This window comes from Arachis stenosperma, chromosome 9 (assembly GCF_014773155.1).
Source record: "Arachis stenosperma cultivar V10309 chromosome 9, arast.V10309.gnm1.PFL2, whole genome shotgun sequence".
Classification (NCBI taxonomy): domain Eukaryota; kingdom Viridiplantae; phylum Streptophyta; class Magnoliopsida; order Fabales; family Fabaceae; genus Arachis; species Arachis stenosperma.
The window spans coordinates 147,044,384-147,068,948 of record NC_080385.1 but is presented as its reverse complement, the minus strand read 5'-3'; the positions used below and the strand labels follow the sequence as shown (position 1 = coordinate 147,068,948).

Here is a 24,565-nt window from a genome sequence, read left to right as displayed (position 1 = left end):
TGGTCCTCTAATATTACTTCTTGTGTGGGCCTGGATACGGATGTCATCAATAGAGCCTTTGTCCGTAGATACTAGCTTTCCACTCGCTTGCAAGTAAAATCTAAATAAATATAGATTTAATTATTTTTTTTAGTAAATACTTTCTAATATGAACATTATATGTCACGTGGAATGATTAACAACCCACCACAGATCAATATAAAAATTGGGTAACCTTTATTGTCAGGTGAAGGTTGGATGATCTCTCTTCGGATGTATTTTGTCATTTGTACTTTTACCTATATTGAATTAAATTGATGATCGCATATATATACCTTTGAACTTGGATATGTTTTTATAGTTTCTGTGGGACGCATACAGTCCCAATCGGATTGCGTCTCATATTATTCTACTTGAGATCAACAAGGGTGTAAATTTCTAAAGCGCAATTGTACTTCTAATATATTTTGAAGTCGTGGAGTGGTATCCAACTGATAGGGTGAGAAGACTGTTTGATTTTAACCAAAACTCCCAGAAAAACCAATAAAACTTGGAGCATCCTATAACATACTGCTAACTGGTTCAAAAAACAAGAATTGGAGAGTAAAACATGAGAAATAGATCTCACAATGGACAAACAGTTTTGTATGTGTCTTAAAAGGTGAACAAGTCGAGAACTATTAACCGTCCGACCAGTACATAGATTGATACATTTGTAAATTTGGTGATCACCTGTGACTCTCCGAACATGCAAAACAACAATTCCCATAACAAGAGAAATAACCACAGTAACAACCAGAGCAACAACTACAGCAGCAACAACCACTATATCCATACCCACCATATCCATATCCACTATATCCATACCTACCATTACAGCAACAACTATACCCACCGCTATATCCATACCCATTATACACATATGTATATTCACAACCAGTTATACTGCCGCATTCACATCCAAATTCACCACCATATACACAGTCATATTCATATCCATTTTCACGACCTGAAACACAACTTGTTATACCATCATACTCACAACTATACCCACCATTGTACATATAGGCATATTTACAATCATCACCACAACCTTCCATACAGCCAAATGGTTAGTCCTCTACCATGTGCGACGAATACATACCATCACAATCACCGTAATATGAACTGTCATAATTACTGGACACAATTGGATAAGATGAAAAATAATATAGACACATTATGGATTAAATTCAGGGTCCGAACTCATATCAGTGGATGAATGATTTATTCTCTACCCAATATCCTCCATAGATGGTTTAACAGGATCAACATGAATATGTGCCAATGTCTCAAGTCCAAATATAATCGTTTTGGGAATAACTTGAGGCATTTGTACGTTCTCATATTAATCCTGTTAGGCCACCTGTATAAGGTCTTTGGTAGAGAATAAATCATTCACCCACTAAAATGACTCCATATCCTGAATCAAATCTAGAATGTGTTTATATTATTCTTCATCTTATCCTACTGGGTACAATAATTGTGATAGTTCATATTGCGGTGGCTATAACAATATGTATTCGTCGCACATGGTAGAGAGCTAGCCGTATGGCTATATGGAAGCTTATGAGGATGGTTGTGAATATGCTTGTGTGTACGGTGATAGGTATGATTGTGAATATAAAAGTATAACAAGTTGTGTTCGAGGTTATGGGGATGGATGTGAATATGCCTGTGTGTATGGTGGATCTCGAGGTGAGTGTGGCGATATAACTGGTTGTGAATATGTTTGCGTGTATGCTGGGTATGGATATAGCGGTAGATATGGTTGTTGCTGTTATGATGGGTATGAATATGGTGGATATGAATATGGTTGTGGATATAGTAGTTGTTGTTGTCATGGTTGTTGCTCTTGCTATGGGGTTGCTACTCTGCGTGCTCGAAGAGTCGTAGGTGATCACCAAATTTACAAATGTACTAGTCTATATACTGGTCGAATAGTTGATAATTCTTGACACGTTGACCATTTATGACGTATGCAGAACTATTTGTCAATTGTGAGATCTATTTCTCATGTTCTACTCCCCAATTCCTGTTTTTTGAACCGGTCAGCAGTATGTTATGGAATGCTCTAAGTTTCATTGGTTCTCCTGGAGGTATTGATAAAAGTCAAACTGTCTTTTCACCCTATCAGTCGGATGCCACTCCACGACTTCAAAACATATTAGAGGTACAATTGCGTTTCAGAGATCTGCACTCGCATTGATCTCAAGTAGAATAATACGAGGTGCAATCTGGTTGAAATTAAATACATCCCACACAAACTATAAAATTATGTCTCATCATATTTTATCTCACATTATTATTGAATATGTCTCATCATATTTTATTAATTTAGATATTTTTAAAACGATAAGAATATAATTACAATTTTAAAATTAATGTAAAATTTAATTAAATTTTTTTAAAATATAAAAATATAATTATAAATTTAATAAAATTATAAAAGTTAAAAATTAATTTAACAAAAAATTAACTTTAAAAAATGATAAATATTACTAACTAAAAATAAGTAGATTATAAAGAGGATATGATCTCTCCTAATAAAATAAGCCGGCACAAAATTAGGTGGAGATTGCAAAGGTCAAAAACTCTCATTTTGTACATATATTTGTCAAAAAGTAACTTTTATATAGACCAAAATTTAATGTATTACAAATATATGGAGTGTGGGAGTAATTTGTCTAATTATGGAGATATTTCTTACAAGATGCGAAAAGCTAATCATTGTTACTTACTACTACTATTTCTTAGGTTTTTTGCATGATACTAGAAGACGTTGTTACCAGCACGTGTTCTATAATATGTCCTTTCAAAATTTTGGCAAACTAAAAAAAAAACTAAAAAATAATTCAAAATACTTCTCAGCTTCTTGTTACTACTTACTACGAGAAAAAAAAATATATATATATACAAAAATATTTTTTTTTATCCTGCAAAAGGTATATATATTTATGAAATCTGCCTCATCCTACAATAAATTCGTCCTCGTATTCTTAGATTTCACCTAAAATCTCCATTTTAGGATATTACACAAAACATCAGCCATACAAAAAAATTTAAGCCTATATTTTGAGATTCATTAAACTTACGCACACAACCTTTCTGTTTCTATTTTACAAATATACACTGGTCTCTTTTATCATGCTGTTAATTTAAATTATGTTAAAATTATCTTGTGGAAGATATTTTTAACCCAATATTGCTCCATATATTTAACCATTAAACTAATTAGTATATATTTATGTATATTTATATATATTGATTCACATAATTTTTTTAAAATAAATAATAAATTTTCAATATAATAAAATATGTCATAATAAAATAATTAAATTTATAATTAACAAATAATCAAATTTATTGACAGTAATATAATAAAAAATTAAAATTATTTTATTAATTTTTATAATTTATTAAATTTATAATTAAGTCTTTATAATTTAAAAATTTTTAATTAAATTTTTATATTTTTTTAAATTTTATAATTAAATCTTTAATGTGTCAAAAATATTAGAATTAACATAATATTGTAAAAATAAAAAAAGATCAAATTTAGAAATTTAGCCCTTGAGTGTGGATCCCTTCATTTTAAAGAGAAATATTTTGTCTTGTAGTTTAAAAATTTTCAATTAAATTTTTATATTTTTTTAAATTTTATAATTAAATCTTTATTACATCAAAAATATTAGAATTAACAGAATATTATAAAAATAAAAAAATCAAGTTTAGAAATTTAGCCCGTAACTCTTGAGTGTGGATATCTTTATTTTAAAAAGAAATATTCTGTTAACTCTAGTAATTTTAGCACATCAAAAGCTTAATTACAAAATTTAAAACAGTCTAAGAATTCAATTAGAAGTTTTTAAACTATAAAAAATTAATTACAAATTTAATGAAAGTATAAAATTGACAAAGTAATTTATTCTAAAAATATTATGAAATACAAAATACATATTTTTATAGGCAAATAGCTGATTAATAATTGTTTTTAATCCTAAAATCCCTATATATAGAGAATTTGTAGAAATAGAAAAATAATTACCAAAACTTTCTATTGAATAAAATAAAATTAAATAATACATGTGACAAGCACACATAAAAAGATGTGTTAGTATTTTCACTATTTTGATAAATCTCAAAGGTGTGAGCATTTTATAAAATGAAATGTATAAAAAAAAAAGTATACAACTTGTATTAAAAAAAAAAAAAACAAAAGAAGTGAAAAATTAACAAACATTTTGAACTTGATTGGAGAGTATGTGTATACAATGATCCAGTAAAAACATACTATACAGCAAAACTAAGGAATAGTAGAAAGAAAATTCCCCCTCAGGGTTCTTAAACTCCTTGCCAAAAAAAAGTCTAATTGATACAAATGAGAACTTTTCATTTTCCCTTAATCCTCCATAATAAAAGGTAAAATACATTCAGCCACCATACACAAACTGGGGAACTACCATTGAACAAGAAAAGGAAAAAAGGAAAAAAAAATAAATAAAAAAAAGAAATGAGAACTAAGCTGCAACAAAGGTGTCAACCTCTGTACATAAATCATCTCACCTTAATCCACAGCTTGTTTACCGCTTCGTTTCGTTCATGTTCTTCCCTTCGAAAAATTCGCCCAACATTCGGTCTAGATCTTCGGCCGTGTATTTGATGTACTTCTGAGGAGTCTTTCCACTTTCCACTAGAGGCCTGTAATGCAAGTTCCAAGTTATGCATTATGGTGAAACAAAAAGGTATCATATTCAAGAACATAAAACCAAAGAGTTGGTTAAGAGTGCATCGGTAACACACCCGAATCGTTTCACAAATGATCTATAGGCGGGTAACAAGACTTCGGCAACTGCAAGCCTAAGAGACTCGCGCAACTCGGTGTCAGGAACTGTCCATTGAGATTGTTTCTGATGGAGTTCCTCGAACATAACGTTAAACGTCTTGAACCTGATAATGCATAACACAAACAAGTTTGGAACAGTGACAGATAAACAGTTTCCCCTAGAATGGATTTCATAAAGAAGCAACTGAAAGGCTACCTGTCCTTAACGAGTGCCCTTGAAGCACCGCTACTACTTCCGGCAGGACCGTCACCACCGGCAGTACTACTACCGCCTCCTGATGAGGTAAGGCCCTGAATAGATAGGCATTGGAGAATCTGCAATCCGGAAGAATCAAAATTCAGCATTCACACAGTACATTCTGAGACCTTAGCCACATACATGATTGAGATTTAAATAAAAATAATATGGAAAAGAAGACTTTTTTAAAGTTAAAAAAAGAAATGGTTCTCTTTCTCGGCCTTGCAACGAAAAGTCTAAGCTAGCGAAACGATCTTTCTCTCAGTAATTCCAACTCGTAGATGGAAAACTCTTAACAAATTTCTTAGCTTTCTGAGATGCGGATACAGGATGAGGCGTCAATAAGAGGTGAAAACGCTCAGCATAGTTTGCCCTTAATCGGCCAGGAATGAGATGATTTGTTTAAAAAATGAATGAATTCAATTGATTTCGACATAATTACGGAGGGCCTTTTGCCCATCAAAAATTAAAATCAATAAACAGAAAAGATAACGTAACCAAATACCCGTGTAACATCTTAGAAAGTTACAAGATACGTTACGGTCAGCTGGGTAAATGAAACAATACCTTTGCCCAAGCATTTCTTTTGTATTGATTTGCATGCTGCTGAACAATCCTCCTATGTCGTTGTACCCAATCATCTCCCAGCAAATCCTTAGCTTCGGACCTAAAATCGAAGAGGATTAATTAGGTGAAAAATATCTGAGCCAGTAGAGCATGCAATAAACTATGAATTTTTCACTTTAGAAAAAAAATGTAACCAATATTACATGCCCAATCACTTACCTACGAACCGATCTGACAATATAATGAATATTGTTCATGAGAAAAAGATGTGTCAATGCAGGATCCCTGTACTGCTTTGATTTCCCATCTAAATTAGTTTGCAAAGCTTGCATTATTCGCATTGTTACAGATGCTAATTGCGAAGAGTCATCTCCCCCTTCAAATTCTTGGAAAAGTTGCTTCAAGGTGGATCGGTAGCTGGAAAAGTTTATAGAATACTGATCAGGTCAAATATGTTAAGACACACAAACAAAGTATCAATTGCACTGGTTGCACATTTCCCACATTATCCAACATAAAAGAGAATCCGAGATACCCCAATATATGTATCTTAGTGAAGATGCATAATTTCTAGCAAAATTAACTACTCAGGTTAGTACTTGTTTTTCAGCATCTGCTAGAATGCAACGGTTAAAGAGATTCGGGCAAATAAATGGAAGAACAAGTTTGAAGAATAAAGAAACATCTTAAAAAATTATTATTATATAGAAAAAATATTAAATAGTGGCAAACAACTTAGTGATTAGTGAGAAACATGACAGAATGCTAGCAATAATCTGATAATATGGTTGGGATCAGAAGATAGAAGGGAGGAACATACTCAAATAAAAACTTGACGTAGTTAATTACATAGCTTGTCAAAGGATGAACAGTTCCATCTGTCACTGCAGTCTTTGTAGCATCTTTCTCAACAGCTTCTTCAAAATCTCCAAATGTCTCTTGGGCTGTTTGTGCAAGTCGTTTCGTCAAACTCATTGCAGCCTCTCTTATTTCAGTGCAAGCTTTGCCTTTGAAAAGTGTTTCAATCTGCAAATTGAGAAGTGAAATTGTTAAAAGATTATAACAAAATTGAAACAGATACCAAAGCTACTCTACATCATGAAATATAGCCAATAACAACATTATGTTACAACAAGGAAAATCTTCATTGCCGGTTGAATATAACATGAAAATTTACAGATAGACCCTTGAGATTTATGGAACAACGTACAGAGTGGCAGGAGCAAGACTTGTAAGATTTCAAAAGATATACCTCTGAATGAAGCTCTTGCATAATTTCATACATGTCCAAAAGAACAAATAACTTTTCTGGGGATCTTTTGCTTTTGGCAATCGCTTCTCCAAAACTAAGTAGCATAGTGACACTGTTTGTAGTCACTTCAGCAAAACACTGTTCACTAAGTGAATCAAAGCCTTCAAATATCTGATCACAAACCTTCCTCTCTCCAGCAAACAACAATTTGACCTGTCCATGTATGGTTAAGTATTTGAACCAAAATGAAAAGGAGTAAAAGAAAAGAACAATTATACAATCTTCTTACTGCTATACGCATGAAATGGATCCAGTTTCCAATTTTGGCTTCCAAAATCTCCCATTGCAGCTTTTGAACGTCATCTTTGTTTAGTTTCTCAACCCCAAGCTTTTGGAGGCTTTCTTCCAACACATTAGAACGGGAATCTCTGCATAACAAAAAATGCTAACAAGTGTAAATAAATAGCAGCAGTAATATTAATAATAATAGTAATTATTGTTGGAAACTTGTATTTATAGGTGTTTAAGTACTTAATATCAACCCTTGGAGTTAGGGTTAACATTTTCCTAATCTACAATATCTAAGGAACAGTTTCCTATCCTTTTAACAGCCACGTGACATTTGAAAAATGAATTAAAACTTTTCTGGAGTGTAACGATAATTGATCAATGATTTCATCTTCACTCTCTAAGTCACAGAGATCTTATCCTTGATCGTTAATAGTATACTTTAGATGCATTAAGTTATTCATTAAATCCTTTTTATGAGGACAAAGCTGCTATGAGGATTCACATGTGAGCCTGAACTGCTTCTCTTATCATTTATTGTCAAATTTTTGTGTTGGATTTTACCCCATTTTTCTTCCTACTTTCATAGGGTTGATTCCAATTAATGGATCAAAATAATTTTCATGCTCAGCAAATTTCACAGCTTCTCAGATTTACAGGAAAGCAATGCTACCTTCCCCTTCTGTATGTATTGTACCAACCAATTGAACAAAAGAGCATTACCTGTATATTTTGAGCAACTGTTGCCGGTGTCCAGCTTCAATCATTTGCTGCGCTAATTCATGTAGAAGTGGCAAAATTCTTGGTGGTATAAGAGCAGGAGGTGTGTATACAACAGCATCAGCATTATTGTTGTTGTGCGACTCGGAATGATGATTAGAAGACGGGTTCTTTCCCATAGGATCACCCTCCTGGCTAGGTGATCCTGATGACGGTCTCATAGAGTTTGGAAGGCAATCGAAGAGGCGCTCAGGTTCCACAGGTTTGCTATAATCACAGATAAATAACAAATGAAAACTTTAACCCCTCAATAATGGGAACTTTCTCAAAGTGCATAACTGAAATGATGCAGCACAGGCATGATGCCAAAATATGACTAAAGGAAACCACCATCCTTTACCCACAAAACTCATCTCCTTAAATGTTATGAGCTTAGAAGATATTGTTAAAATAAATATCATCAAGGAAAGCATGATTCAACTCGCACTCCACGAGCAATCAGACAACATTATGAAACCTATGTGGTCATAAAAGTACAAAACTCATTAGAAAAAAAAAAGGAACAAAATGAAGTATTAAAGAAATAAATGGAGCATACATTGATAAAGACAACGGTGACGCACTTCAAAATGCAATGTGAAGTGTAAGGAGACAGTTTGCTATCTTGCCATTGAATTAAAAAATGATTTATAATATGAAATGTCATTTTCCTAACCGTAACCACCAATGGCTGTTGATTTAGATAGTACAATGCAAGCAATGAACTTTTTGGTTGAACATGCTGAAAGATTATCCATATTAAGAGAAAATTAAACAAAATGAGCTCTTGGCTGAATGTGCCACATGTTAAGAAAAGAAATATATACAAACCTGTAAGATGACAATAGCTGCTTAAACTCATCTTCAAGCTTAGAAATGGCTTTAGCTAGCAAATTACTGGCGTGGAAGATAATACCATCACTACTCTTAAAACCTTTTTTACTGCCAAAAAACTGGATGTTGCTTCTCAGTTTTTCAATTGCATCAAGATAGTTTTCCAAATCTTCATGTGGCCCATTAAGTATTTTTGCCTCTGCCTGCATATTGAATTGTTGAGGATGGAAAACAAAGTTATATAGAAATGAACATCAGGGGAAAAAAAATCATACAAATAGAAGTAAAGTCCTGAAGTTTTATTCCAATGAAACATTTTTTTTCTGTTATGTGGATATGAAAATTACTCAAAGCACTAATGTTCAAAGCCGAAAACAGGGCAACTTTATTATAAAAAAATTTAAAAAAAAATGGCATTATCTTCTAACAGATCACATTCGCACAGCATTAAAAATACCCTTCAAGCTCTTTGACATCTCTTGGTAAATGTGACTCCTACACAGAGCCACAGCAAATTGATAAGGTTTGTAGGAAATTTGTGGAGTACTTTGATCTGTTTTGTGCTTTCAATCTTCTATATATGAAGTTGACTAATTGGTATGGATTATGCAGGTTTTTCCTTTGAATTTACATTCCATTGAGATAAGAAGACATTTTAGCTATCCATATCAAATTCTAAAATAACATCTAGAATGGGAGAATGGTCAGGCCTTCACATTTGCAATCGATCAAAACAACACAATCAAAGATGAACATGCTAAAACATTATGGAAAGAATGCCAAAATGAAAATCAAGAAAATAAACTAGAGAATCAACCTGGCGGTATTGATCAAAGTGAGCCAAAATCCCTTCAGCAGCCTTCAAAGTTTTATCAATATTCTCATGAGCTTTCCTAATAGAATGAGTCCTAATCTGCAGACACCAAATTGAAAAGATCCAAACATTCAATAACTACACAACATCCCCCCAAATGTAGCCACACTTTCCAGATCCCCAGAAAGGTTGCTCCAAAAAATCACAAAATTGAATGGCAACTCAAGTCAAAGACAAGTCAAGTCAATCAAACAAGACCCAGTTCCCAAAATCAAAATTTGAACGCAAATTCAAGCTCCCAATTTGCCAAAAGCATCCAAAATAGTTAAGGTTTCAAAAAGGGCAGAGGTTGACCTGAGTGGGGCGCATGGCGGTTTCAAGGGCGGAGAGGCGGTGATCAAAGGAACCTAGGATGGTAACAACGTTGTCAGTGATGGTCTGGCTCTTTTGCAGAGACTCCCTCATCATGGATGCTTTCTCACTCAGCAAATCAGCTCCTCCCACTGCAATTCCCATGGTGTTGCAATTGAAGAAGAAGAAGGAGGAAAAATAGATCAGAAAGAAAGAGAAGAGAAGAGAAGGAAGCGGCGGCGGCGGTGGTGGTGGTGGTGGGTGGAGATTTTGTATTTGAATGGTGGCAGCAGTTGTTGTGAAATGGACCCACAAACACACACTGCAAGTTTGGATTCGGAGGAACCGGTTTTGCCTTTTGCTCGACTCTTTCTTGTTCCAGGGTGTCTTTTCTTCTGCTTCTAAATTCTAATCCTACGATTTTCTAATGTTTCCTTCCCTTTTTTTTTCCCTTAAAATATATTTTGTCTAGATTTTTTTTCTTCTTCATCATGCGCAGGGTAAAATTGGATTTAACGTGATCTAGACCCGATTCAAAATATATATTGGATCTATTTATTAGATTCGAATCCGATTTTAAATTTGATAAAATTTATACATTTTTGGGCTTCAATTATATCGACTAAAAACCGGATAAAAATCAGACCGTTAACATTACATTATCTTAATACCTTCTTATAAACTAGCACGTGAAAATATCCGAATTTTCAAGAATCCAACTATTATTCGACATGGTAAAATTCATTTAGAAAAATATAACAAGAACCAACTCTTCTCTAAAATTAAAGCATAAACATAATCAATACTAATATTATCTAATAACACCAAATATTTAAATCAATATATACAAATAACACAATATTATGCATTAGTCTAAAATATTATGCATTTTAAACATAAAACATTAACTTATATTCTTTTAATAACTAATAACACAAAATATTAAGGTTTACAATACTTAAATTCCACATAAGAATAGTCATCATTCATCATTAATAACACAAAATATTAATTGTGTATGATGACCGGACCACCCGAGTTCGGGTGACTCGAACCATGGCGCGGACCCGACCCAAAATAATGACTGGGTCTATTTTTGAGACTCTTACCCGACCCTAAACCCAATAAAATCACACCAAATTAATTCTTAAAGTATTTGAGACTGGACCGAATTTTCGAGTCGAGTCGGACCATGCACACCCTACTTCATTTTTTTTAATCAAGTTGTAGCCATGCAAAACTAGTTTACCTTATTAATTTGAATTTAATTTTTATACATTAATATAAGTGATTTTTTTAAATATCTTTAAATATTATAAAAATAACTACATTAAAAATTGAACTCTTTTAAATAATAAAACATTTTTCTTAAAGTGAATTAGTGATGGCAAAAAAAAAAGTTGAAAAGAAGTTATAATTTTAGTTTTGTCCACTAATCCAAATCTCTAATAACATTTTTATGTAAATTCCTATAAAATATATCAGAAGAAAACGCACAATATTATTCTTAATTTTTGTTATTTTTTATATATTTATTTGTAATTTTATAATAATAGTTCTATTAGGTAGATAACGAAAAATTTAAATAATTTGAACAACGAGTCAATTTTTTGGTCCACTGAAAATAAAAAAAAAACCTACTTCAATTAAGTAACCAAAAATTCTTTTACCTTACCTTTTTAAAATTTTTAACCATCCACCACTTTTGCCTTTCTTAAATATCCTATCAGCGCCGTTGTTGTCTCATCAGCCTCCCACTGAATTTACAACAAGAGCAATTATCTTTTTTGTATGTAAAAAAAATGTCCATCCCTTTTATATGTAAAATTAAATATAATAATAAATTTATAATAAGAATAACTATTTCTTTTGTATGTAAAATAAACATTCGCATGTAAATAAAACCTCCAATAAATACTTTGTCGAAATTTTTTGCCTCCACAATATTGCCATCTGAGAACTCCAGTAACAACGCGTGACGATGGCGAGAGAATCAACAAAGCGCTAAGAACGCGCTATTTTGAAAATTCGTAGTGTGAATGTGTTTAATTACTAATTCTAATTTTTTAAATTTCAAAATTTTGAAATTAAATAATTAATTAAAAATCTGATTTGTTATTTTTAATTTACTTTCTTTTTTAAATTCATTATTCAAATTGTTTACAATCATCATTATTTTTTTATACTTTCTTTTATAATAAACTACAAAATGTTAGGAGAATGATTTTCTTAAAAGCTGGCTTATATAGTGAAAAAGTCCAAAATCTTATAAAACTTTTTTTTTGCAAGTGTTGGCCCCTCTTTATGAAAGGCTCTTTTTCAAATATTGGTAGCAGGAGACACATAACATAACATCCTTTTAAAATTTGGCATTATGACGATTTCATTCTACTGAACTTTACTCAGTGACACTTTACTCAATCTTTTGTCAATTAGAATCCTCTACTAATCAAAATCCTCCACAAGAAGCCATCTTCATTTAGTCGTGATATGGCAGTTACAAATATGACTTATAACTCGATATCGCACGTTACAACTCGGCTTTTATGAGCTATAACTCGGCCAATTAACATTTCAAATCAGAATCGCCGACCAAACGGTACAATAATTAGATACGTTATCAATCCCCTCCAAGCCGACGTAAATGCTAAAGCCATAACCGACGAGAGGCTTACCATACAAAAGCAAGGTAAAGTATCTTCTTCAGACAGTTTGAACAATACATTATACTTACTTAAGCATTGGAGTGCCTTTGCAAGTACACTCCTCCCCCTCTCCATTGCTCACGCTCTCACACTTCATTAAAAGAAAAAGCTCGGATTTGGAAGATTGACAGTCCAACCTCGAGAGATAAGCTCGGCAATTGTTCGTCACGAGAAGCCGACTTGTTTCCCAAACAAGAACAATTGGCGCCCACAGTGGGGCCCAGACGATAAATCTTTTCTCTTTTGGTCCCATCATCTTCACCTGTGTTCATGGCTGATGTACCACCCCCTTCTTCAGATGGTAACCGAGCTGCAACAGGCCAACCAACGTATGGCCGAAGAGAATCAAAGAATGGTAACCCAAATCACTGAATTGAACAATGCACGGATAGAAAACAACAACGCTCGTCAACCACAACTAGAGGATGATGAACACCATTATTCCAACCGCTCTCACGTTTTTTAGACCATTCGTGTCGAGGGAGCCCAGCCCGAAGACGAGAATGAAGAGCCCGATGAACCCGTGGGACCCTTCACACCAGAAGTGATAAACTTCGAACTACCATGAAGATTCACCCTGCCACTGACCTCCACACCTTATGACGGACTTGGAGACCTAACAAAATTCCTCAAGAAATTCTGATCAATAATGATCGTTAACGGTGCATCTGATACTATTTTATGCGTTGTTTCCTAAATTATTTAGACGGTCCTGCACTTGATTGGCTTTGTGCTTTGCCTGCAAGTTCTATCTCGTGATTTCAACAGCTGGCCAAACTATTTGAGGACCATTTCGCTGGATCTGCAATTTATTTGCATGACTCAGATTATCTAAATACAATCAAGCAGGGACAAAATGAGAGCCTGAAAGACTATATGACTCGCTTCACGAAAGTCACCATAAGCATACCAGACCTCCACCCCGAAGTCCATCTACATGCCATCAAAAGCAGACTCCAACCCGGGAAGTTCCAAGAGACCATCGCGGTAGCCAAACCGAAAACCCTTGCCGAGTTTTGCGAGAAAGCTAAAGGTCAAATCGATATCGAGGAACTCAGACAAGCTCAAAAATTCGACAAAACATACTACAGAAACGAAGATAAGGCACAAAATAGTAAGAAAAATTTTAAACTTACCCTTCGATTTGATTCTTACACACAGTTCAACACCAAGCGAGAAGACATAATCAAAGAGATCTTGAATTCAAAATTAATCAAGCCACCAAGGAAGGCCGGCACACACCAAGAACGTCGACAAGTCTAAATACTGCACTTTCCACCAAAAGCACGGCCACACCACCGACGATTGTGTGGTGGCAAAAAACCTCTTGGAACGTCTAGCTCGGCAAGGCCACCTTGACAAGTACATCGGAGGTCACATCCAAAGACGTACCACACCCTCCACAGCAAATGCTTCATCCTAACAACCCAATCAAGGAAAAGAGAAGTCATCCTCAAACCAATATGACCAACCGTGAGGTATAATTAATTGTATTTCAGGAGGATATGCCAGTGGAGGATCATCAAGCTCGGCTAGAAAGCGATCATTCCGAGCAATATGCTCGGTTGATGGACCACACCGCGAAACCCAGATAGCAGCACAATTTTCACAAATGACATTTACGCACGCAAATTTCGATTCCAACATACAGAATCTGGATGACCCTGTGGTTATCACTCTCCAATTAGGAGATCTATTGGTGAGGAAGGTACTCCTAGATCCGGGGAGTAGCGCTGACGTTCTGTTTTATTCAACATTCCAAAAAATGAAGCTCAGCGACAACATTCTCCAATCAACGGGGGGAGATTTAGTCAGTTTCTCAGGTGAACGAGTCCCGGTATTGGGATCAGTGTAGTTAAAAGGTGAGCACTCTCTCTCTAAAACATGTGATATTCAGTATTTAGTAGTAGATTGTTTCGGCCCCTATAATCTTATACTTGGCCGACCTTTTCTAAATAAGTTTGGCGCAATTGTATCTACTGTTCACCTCTGCGTTAAGTTCCCTGTGCAGAACGAACACGTTGTAACAATCCATGGAGATCATAAAGAAGCACGGCAGTATTGCAACATCAGCATGAGACTTCCACGCCGTTCAAATCAACATCAAGTCAACAACGTACACCTCACCACTAATAGCTCGGCATTAGCCGACCTAGATCCTAGAGCCGACTTTCTTGAAAGACCTATGCCAACAGGTGACTTACAAAAAGTATATTTTAATAATGATCCTAATAAATTCACCTATGTAGGTACAGCAATAAGCACAGTGGAGTTAAAGGCAATAGAAGCTTTCCTACAAAAGCAAGCCGACCTCTTTGCATGGACGCCTTCTGACATGCCCGACATTGACCCACAAATCATCAGTCATAAGTTGGCCATAAACCCTTCCGTACGACCAGTACAGCAGAAGAAAAGAAACCTCGGAAATGAAAAGAAAAGAGCATCATTAGAAGAAACGCAAAAGCTTATCAATGCAAAATTCATTAAAGAAATCAGATTTACTACCTGGCTGGCCAATGTTGTAATGGTAAGAAAATAAAATGGTAAGCGGCGCATGTGCGTCGACTTCACTGACTTAAACAAGGCGTGCCCAAAAGATTCTTACCCTTTGCCGTCCATCAATTCTTTGGTGGATAATGCTTCTGGTTATGCCACTTTAAGTTTCATGGACGCCTATTCGGGGTACAATCAAATACTTATGTACCCATATGATCAAAGTAAAACGGCATTTATCACTGAATTCGGTAACTATTGTTATAAAGTTATGCCTTTTGGACTAAAGAATGCAGGAACAACTTACCAGCAACTTATGGACAAAGTCTTCACAAATCAAATCGGCCGAAACATAAAGGTGTACGTCGACGACATGGTCGCCAAGACTAAGGTCGGCAATAACCATATTGATGACCTCACAGAAATATTCGGCCAGATACGACAATACAACATGCGCTTGAATCCTGAAAAATGCGCCTTTGCCGTTCAAGGCGGTAAATTTCTGGGATTTTTACTAACCAGTAGGGGCATTGAGGTGAACCCTGAGAAATGTCGTGCAGTGCTGGAGATGACAAGCTCGAAGACAATAAAAGAAGTGCAGCGCCTCAGAGGAAGACTTGCTGCACTATCCAGATTCGTCCCATGTTTAGCTTCAAAATCTATTCCTTTTTTCAAAACAATTAAAAAGAAAAACACCTTTCAGTGGAACGACGATTGTGAGAGAGCTTTTAATACATTAAAAATAACTCTCTCCCAACCGTCGATTTTACAGAAACCCTTATAAGGGGAGGATTTATTCTTATTCTTATCAGTTACTAACCGGGCAATAAGCTCTGCTCTTGTTACAGAAAGAGACAAAGTTCAGCAGCCAGTTTACTTCGTCAGTAAAACCCTCTAGCACGCTGAAATCAACTATCCGAGGATATAAAAACTAGCATTAGCATTATTATTTTTAGCAAGGAGGCTCCAACCTTATTTCCAGAGCAATGTCATTTATGTTCGGACCAACCACCCATTACGCCAGGTGCTGCACAAGCCAGAAATTGCAGGAAGACTTGTTAAGTGGTCAATTGAATTGTCAGAATTTGATATCAGATACCAGGCAAGAGGACCGATCAAGTCATAATTTCTTGCTGACTTCATAGCAAAACTAATAATGCCTACCGAAGACGACCATACAGTACAATGGACATTATACATCGATGGTTCATCAAACAATCAAGGGTGCGGCGCAGGCATCCGACTTGAGAGCGACGATGGCTTCATTCTAGAACATTCACTCCACTTAACCTTCAAAGCCAACAATAATCAATCAGAATATGAGGCTCTCGTCACTGGACTCTGACTTTGCTTACATCACCATATCTCCAACATAAAGGTATATTGCGATTCACTCTTGGTAGTACAGCAGGTAAACGATATTTTCCAGGTAAAAGATCCACTTCTTTCTAAATAATTAATGTTAGTAAAACATTTAACTTCAAAATTTACAAAGTTTGAAATACATCATATATCACGAGAACAGAATCACAGGGATGATATCTTATCTAAACTCGGCAGCACACAAGCCGATCTTTCTATATTAAATCAATCAACTATAACATCTCCAAGTGTTACTCTAACCGATGTTGTGAGTGTCACACAGGAACAGGATTGGCAAAGCACATTTATATATTATTTACAAACAGGAAACATACCGGACAATGTCGAGAATACAAAGAGGTTCCGACGACAAGCGTCTTTCTTCACATTATTAAATGAATCTTTGTATCGACGAGGATACTCCCGACCACTTCTAAAATGCCTCAACCAAATAGAAGCAGAAATAGCATTATCCGAAGCCCATGAAGGCATCTACGGAATACACACTGGAGCTCGGAGTTTAGCCTCTAAAATCCTCCGGGCAGGTTTCTTTTAGCCTACCATAAAGCAGGATACCCATAATAAGGTTAAGACATGTAACAATTGCAAAAAAACATGCACCACTCATACACATCCCAGCCGAGCAATTACATTATTTGGACATCAGCTGGCCCTTCAACCACTGGGGGCTCGATATCCTCAGTCCATTCCCAATAGCACCAGGTCAGGTAAAATTTCTGGTAGTTGCAATTAATTATTTTTCAAAATGGGTTGAAGCCCAACCTTTAGCTAAGATTACATCACAACAAATGATCTCCTTTATCTGGAAAAATATTATTTGTCATTTTGGCCTTCCTCGGCACATCATTACTGACAATGGTCGCCAGTTTGTCGATCAGAAATTTACATCATTTTTGCAGAACTTAAAAATCAATAATCACTTCTCCTCTGTGGAACATCCTCAAACAAACAGACTGGCAGAAGCAGCAAATAAGGTGATATTACACGCCCTAAAGAAGGAATTAGACGACGCTAAAGGACTTTGGGACGAGTTCATACCAGAAGTCCTTTGGGGGTATAATACTACACCACAATCATCAACAAAGGAGACCCCATTCAGACTTGTATACAGATCTGAGGCAATGATCCCATTAGAAATTTCACAAAGTTCCATCCGGACGCAAGTTACCAACCACGATGGAGCTCGGCGAGCCGAGTTAGATATCATCGAGGAAGTCAGAAGCATCGCAACACTCCGACTCCGTGCAGCACAACAAGCTATAGCTCGGCGACACAATAAGACGGTCAGAAGCCGATCATTCCAAAAAGGAGACTTAGTACTCCGAAAAACAGAAACTGCTCGAAAGCCATCAAATCATGGAAAACTCGCCGCAAATTGGGACGGCCCCTACCAAGTTACAGAAGTTCTCGACAATGGAGCATACAAACTAGAATATATAGATGGTACAACTTTACCTAATACCTGAAATGTTTCTTCTCTGAAAAGCTTCTATAGTTAAAAGTCAGGGACAGGCTTTTACTCTTTTTTCTACTGCCAAGATTTTTTCCCGAAAAAAGGGGTTTTCCTTGGAGAGATTTTAACGAGGCTAGCCTACATACGCCTTTGAAATTAAAGGTCTATCAATCAATTAAACATTATCATACATTTATTCAAACACTCTATTTTACTATCTGCCGAGTTTATTTCTCAAAGTTCGAATCTCAAAACAAACAAGCGCCTTCGCTTCCACAAACTCCGACTTATGCAAGCTCGGCCAATCTATTCAATTACAAACAATGAATGTCTTGAAAAGATATTCCTACCAAAATGCCCAAAAGCTTTATACAACATACGCTCAGTTAAACAGATATATTCTAAATGCATACAAATGACTAGGGATTGTCATTTAATCAGTCCAACTCAAACTATAATGCCTTTTTGGCTACAAAAACAGATTTCAAACACAAAAAGCCTTAACAAAATAACAGCTCTAGACAAACAGAGCACTAAGAGCATAAGAAAATAAAACAAAGTTCACTTTCACAAAACACTAAGTGTTTTCAGCTTCATCCTCCGCAACACCATCATCATCCACCAACTTACCATCTCTGACAATCTTTCCAGGATCCATCACCGAAAAATCCACCTCAGGAGCTATAAACTTCACCTGAATACAAGCTCTTTCAAAACCTTCAACAAATGAGTCCAAAATCTCATTTTGCTTTTTCTGTTTCATATCTTTCAGCTGAGCGGTTACTTCAATTAACCGAGTTTCCACACTCGCCAGATCAGCCTCCTTTTTCTTTAAATCCTCCACATCCTTAGCATAGATATCTTTTGTTTCTTTCAATCGTTTCTCCACGTCATCTAGCTTAGTTTGTAACTGAGCAACTTTATCCTTACTCTGAGCAAGCTCATCTTTCAATAAATCAAAATCTTCCCTCTGGACCGCCAACCTCTTATATTTCAACTCTTAACTACGACCCAAACTCGCCATTCGAAAGCCAACTACTTATAAACATATCGAACATCAAATCAGAATAGAATGAAATACAATGCTGAAGTTTACCTTCCAAAATTACCTGCATATATTATCCGATAGCTACTTTCCCAACCTCGTTCGCCAGGGACACATCGGCCGAGGATTGAAAAATGTCATCCGCCACAGCCATGTAAGGAAAGTCCCTACCCCAAACCGATAACCCATCACTATGTTCAGACACTTCATGCAGTTTCCTTTGATATGACAGAAACGCATGAATTTCTTCCAGAGAAACATCATTTTCCTTTTGGCTAGACTCCTCGGACAAATCAACCACATCACCCTTTCTCTTCTTCAGAATAACTTTCCTCCGACCAGAGATAGGCTTATTAACCTCTGTAGCCGCGGTAGCTTTTTCCTTATTTGACGAAGATACCTCTTTTTCCATGTTCTTATTTTTGAATCGAGACCTCAGCAATGCAGCTGAAACACCAGGATACTTACCCCCTGCAAGTTCCAAGAAAACAACGCCAAATCAGTAGTGTTCAAAGACACAAATAAACAAATAAATCAACACAACTCACCCATATACTCTAGCACAACATCTCTATTTTCCTCCCACTTTAAAAGTTCAAACATGGAAATTAGGTCTTTCCGATCAATTTGTTCCACGAGGAACTCAATCATACAAACATTCCTTGGAGTAATCACTTCGGCCCCGAGGATATTCTAAGGTTCCGAACACCACCATAACGGAGACCTCTCAGCCAAAAATTCGTCCATATAAAATGGAAACTATTTTTCTACACTCCTCACTTTCAGGTACATTTCTTTAAAATCCTTGAAAGAAGATTTATACAATTTGAAGATACCGAATCCAAGAGTGCTATTCAGATTAATCCACCCCCTTTTTAAACTCCTTTAGCTTGAAACAGAGAGAAGAACAAATCTACAGAAGGCTCTTCCTCAAGAAATTCCATTAATATTTCAAAACATCGCAAAAATGCCCAGCCATTAGGATGCAATTGTGAGGCAGCACAGTTTAGTTGCTTCAAAATTTGACACTCAAAGTCCATAAAAGGCAACCCCACCCGTAGTTCTTCTAAGACGCAACTATGCATGTAGAAATATTCAAACCCTTGCCCCCTATGATAAACCCTATCCTCACTACTACATGGCAGTAACTCCACTTGAACACCAGACCCAACCCTATGATTTTTGTTATATCTACCTCTTTAACAGCTGCCTCATCACGAAACAGGGATACTCGAGACTTAACATCTTCACTAACCCAGTCATAAGACCAGTTAATCTCCCATTTCTTCTCCTTCTCAAACTCCATGAGAGAACACAGAAAAGAAGAACAAAAAGAAAGAAGAAGGAAATGATAAATTAGCAGATGAAAGAGAGAGCATGCATACCTCTTTTACTCATTCTGTTTTCTAAGAAGCAAAACCAAGGGTCAGGGATAAGCAAATTGAAACCCAAACCATCAAATTAACCACATCACGAAGTAACTGCTACCTCAATCACATCAAACGGTGCAGTTGCTTTGGAAACATAAAAATCTTTTAATGATCCAAACATCTTTCTCTCTCTTCAGTAAAAAGTGGGCACGACCCCCCACTTTCCACAATAACATTTTTAATGAAGTACGTTGAACTGGGGGCTCCGTGACTAATTCACCCAACCGAGTTATAACTCATCAAGAAGTTCAACCTACTTCATTAAAAACTCTCCTCAGGCTAAGCTTGGGGCTGGGATATGGCAGTTACAAATATAACTTATAACTCGGTATCGCACGTTACAGCTCGGCTTTTATGAGCTATAACTCGGCCAATTAACGTTTCAAATCGGAACCGCTGACCAAACGGTACAATAATCAGATACGTTATCAATCCCCTCCAAGCAAACGTAAATGCTAAAACCATAACTGACGAGAGGCTCACCATACAAAAGCAAGGTAAAGTATCTTCTTCAGACAGTTCGAACAATACATTATACTGACTTAAGCATTGGAGTGCCTTTGCAGGTACACTCCTCTCCCTCTCCATTGCTCACGCTCTCACACTTCATCAATAGGAAAAGCTCGAATTTGGAAGATTGACAGTCCAACCTTGAGAGATAAGTTCGGCAATCATTTGTCACAAGAAGCCGACTTGTTCCCCAGACAAGAACAAGTCGACTCTCAATGAAAATTAAAAACACCAATGTAATGAGCTAAAAGGTCTTGAGAGAACCATTACCACAAAAACTAATTCATATGATAGAAAAGTCAAGAGTTTATAAGACTCTTTTTCAGATGTTAGTCTTTTGATATAAGACTTTTTTTCAAATATTAGTCCTACAAAACTCATAACAAATTTGTATATTTTTTAGTTATATTTTATTATATTTAATTATGTATTTTTTCAAAAGATATTAATTTTAATATATTGATAATATAAAGAATTTGATATAGTAATTCAATTAAATTTATGTATTTAGATAATTTTTTTGAAAATATTGTATGCACACAAAAATTTATTTACCAAATCAATTATTATATGTATTGTTTAATAGTTTAACTTATTTTGAATTTATGTTTTATATTTTAACTTCAAAAATGCTATTTGTACGCTAAAATCAATCACTAAAATCAACTACTAATGTATTTATGTATAAATATATGTGTAATTTAATTTATTTTTAATGTGTATTTATATTTTAATATGTATTTTATATTGATGGCTGACTTTAATGACTAATTTTAATGTATATATAGCATTACTCTTTTAACTTATATTTTATATAAAGTTTAATATAATGTGCAAATCACATCATTGTAACTTTAATTTTAAAATTAATTATTTGTGTTAATATGTGCTAATATGGTTATACACAACCAGTTATTTCTACAAATTTCTTTAATACTAACCATGTATGAAATTATCTTTTTTAAAAGACATAATTATATTCGATGATATTATAATAAAATATGGATATTTATAAGTGTTTTTGCTTAGATTGATGGATAGTTTTTCCTTTTAAAGTTTATTTTTCTCATTGCTTTTATGTCTTTAATCAAATCCATGAATATTCTCATAGATAATATTCTTGGAATAAAATAGAATTTGGATAAAGAAATAATTGGATGATAACATAAAAATCAATTATACATAATTACAAAAATAATAAAAATTTCATTGTATTATCGTTTGAATGGTGATAAAATATGAATTTAATTGGATGATAATAGTTGAAAAAAATAGTTGTAAAAAAAAAACGGATGATAGTAGTAAAAAATTATAGTATAATTATTGAATAAAAATTGAACTGTGAAAATAAAAGTTATCTAAAAGAATTTAAATTCTCTAAAATATCAATAATTAACATTAACACTACATACAAATAATAAAAAACAGAAAAAAAGATAAAGAAAATTTCAATCCATTTTCCTATTAGGAGAGTGTCAAAGGAAAACCCTAAATCCCAATTTTAACTTGAAGATTTCCTTTAAAAGGAGCATTTTTCAAATGGATCAGGAGAGAGCAATTCGTGCGGCACAGTAATTAGGTCTCTAGAGTCTGTATTTCGTTGGATTCCCTCTGCAGGTTCGTCACTCTCACTTCTTTCTCTGGAACCTTGGTATAATTCCAACAATACATGTTCTCATGAATTCTTTTGAATCAAACCAACATGTTAATCCCAATTCACCCTCAATAACACCCCACCCCATCAAATCAAAATTCAATTTTTTTGCATTTTACACACTGCCCTTATTGCTTCTTATTTTAGCAGTCACATTAGGTTTCACAAGAACAAATTACTATAAAGTTCACTACTTGAGACACTCACTAACATCACAAACCCTAATTCAAGCAATTGGGTCTCTGTTTTCACCCCCAAAATCAGTTTTTGTGCCCTCCCAATGTGTGCTATGGATGGCTCCTTTTCTCTCAGGCGGTGGGTATAGCTCAGAGGCTTGGTCTTATGTTCTGTCCCTTCATAGCCACACCAAAATGCATTCATTTAGGTTGGCAATTGAGCACCATGGAGATCAAGAATCATTGGAATTTTGGGAGGGTTTGCCACAAGAAATGAAGAATTTGGCTTATGAGCTATACCGAACAGAGTGTAGAATGAATGAGACCATTGTGGTGTGCCATAGTGAACCTGGTGCTTGGTACCCCCCATTGTTTCAAACTTTTCCATGCCCTCCATCACCTTTTTACAGAGATTTCAAGTCTGTGATTGGTAGGACTATGTTTGAGACTGATAGAGTTAATGGTGAACATGTAGAGAGATGTAACAAAATGGATTATGTTTGGGTTCCCACTGATTTTCACAAATCCACATTCGTGGGAAGTGGGGTTGATCCTTCCAAGGTGGTGAAGATTGTTCAACCTATTGATGTTACGTTCTTTGATCCTGCCAAGTACAAGCCATTGGATCTCGCATCAAGAGGGCAATGCATTTTAGGCTCTTCTAGCACGAAGAAGAATTTTGTGTTTTTGAGTATCTTCAAGTGGGAGTATAGGAAAGGTTGGGATGTCTTGTTGAAAGCATACTTGAAGGAATTCTCAAAGGATGATAATGTTGCTTTGTTCTTGTTAACAAATCCATATCACACTGATAGAGATTTTGGGAACAAAATAATGGATTTTGTGGAGAGTTCCGATCTTGGAGAACCGGTTGGGGGTTTCGCTCCTGTATATGTTATCAATTCCCACATAGCGCAAAGTGAGTTGCCGAAAGTTTACAAAGCTGCTGATGCGTTTGTTCTTCCTTCGAGAGGAGAGGGATGGGGGAGACCTCTTGTGGAAGCCATGGCAATGTCGCTGCCGGTGATTGCAACGAATTGGTCAGGGCCAACTGAGTATTTGACAGATGATAATAGCTATCCACTACCTGTGGATGGAATGAGTGAAGTGATGGAAGGGCCATTCATGGGGCATCTTTGGGCTGAACCTTGCGTGGATGAACTTCAGAATCTTATGAGGCGGGTGATGGATCATCGCAATGCAGCTACGGCCAAAGGAAGAAAGGCGAGGGAGGACATGATAAGAAGGTTCTCACCTGAGATTGTGGCTGACATTGTGACAGAACAGATAGAAAACATTCTAAGGCAATGAGATTATTGTTCCTGGTCTTTTGACTATTCTCTTCACAGCTGTCAGAATCTGTGCAATGCTTGATTCGCAGGGTGATTGATGTTCTAAGTGAAGATATTACAGAGTTCTCAAGAATTTGATTGAGACACTGAATCTTAAGGAATGGAAAGTAGTTTGTTCAATGTGTATACTTTTTCTTTTCTTGGAAATTTATGTGAATGTTTTTTCATTGAAAAGGCTCCATCAAATTTTGGGCAATATTTTGCTGCTGTTTTAGTAGGGGAAAAGAGAGAGGATAACACTACTGTTTGCTTGTGCAAATTATCCAGTGTACAGAAAAGAGAAATCCTAGTAAAAGTGTAAAACACGATCTCACTTTGTTGATGCGCATATTATTTTGATACTAAAATAGAAATATATTACTAGTGAATTACTTTCATGTCCATTGGGAATCTGGTAGCC

The 24,565-nt window shown here is 35.4% G+C and overlaps 2 protein-coding genes across 2 annotated transcripts; one reads left to right on the top strand and one right to left on the bottom strand.

The window, feature by feature from the left end:
* Window positions 1-4,243: 4,243 nt before the first annotated feature.
* LOC130951125 (exocyst complex component EXO70A1-like) lies at window positions 4,244-10,372 on the bottom strand. The gene is made up of 12 exons (XM_057879739.1): window positions 9,971-10,372; window positions 9,620-9,715; window positions 8,800-9,005; window positions 7,933-8,196; window positions 7,211-7,349; window positions 6,922-7,134; window positions 6,490-6,695; window positions 5,889-6,086; window positions 5,670-5,769; window positions 5,061-5,179; window positions 4,822-4,968; window positions 4,244-4,719 (listed from the first exon to the last, which is right to left on the bottom strand). Exons 1-12 carry the CDS (start codon window positions 10,130-10,132, stop codon window positions 4,602-4,604), a joined length of 1,968 nt encoding a protein of 655 aa, XP_057735722.1. The 5' UTR covers window positions 10,133-10,372; the 3' UTR covers window positions 4,244-4,601.
* Window positions 10,373-22,510: 12,138 nt separating this feature from the next.
* Window positions 22,511-24,546, top strand: LOC130951175 (uncharacterized). The gene has a single exon (XM_057879808.1). It carries the CDS (start codon window positions 22,664-22,666, stop codon window positions 24,122-24,124), a length of 1,461 nt encoding a protein of 486 aa, XP_057735791.1. The 5' UTR covers window positions 22,511-22,663; the 3' UTR covers window positions 24,125-24,546.
* Window positions 24,547-24,565: the final 19 nt, after the last annotated feature.

What these genes read in the sequence shown, in the direction of transcription:
- LOC130951125 (XM_057879739.1), bottom strand. Translation starts at nt 10,132, where the DNA reads ATGGGAATTGCAGTGGGAGGAGCTGATTTGCTGAGTGAGAAAGCATCC. An exon ending in TCCATTTCATGCGTATAGCA is followed by an intron (nt 7,135 to 7,210) that starts GTAAGAAGATTG and finishes ATACATGGACAG; the next exon opens with GTCAAATTGTTGTTTGCTGG. An exon ending in AAAGAAATGCTTGGGCAAAG is followed by an intron (nt 5,180 to 5,669) that starts GTATTGTTTCAT and finishes TCCGGATTGCAG; the next exon opens with ATTCTCCAATGCCTATCTAT.
- LOC130951175 (XM_057879808.1), top strand. Translation starts at nt 22,664, where the DNA reads ATGAATTCTTTTGAATCAAACCAACATGTTAATCCCAATTCACCCTCA.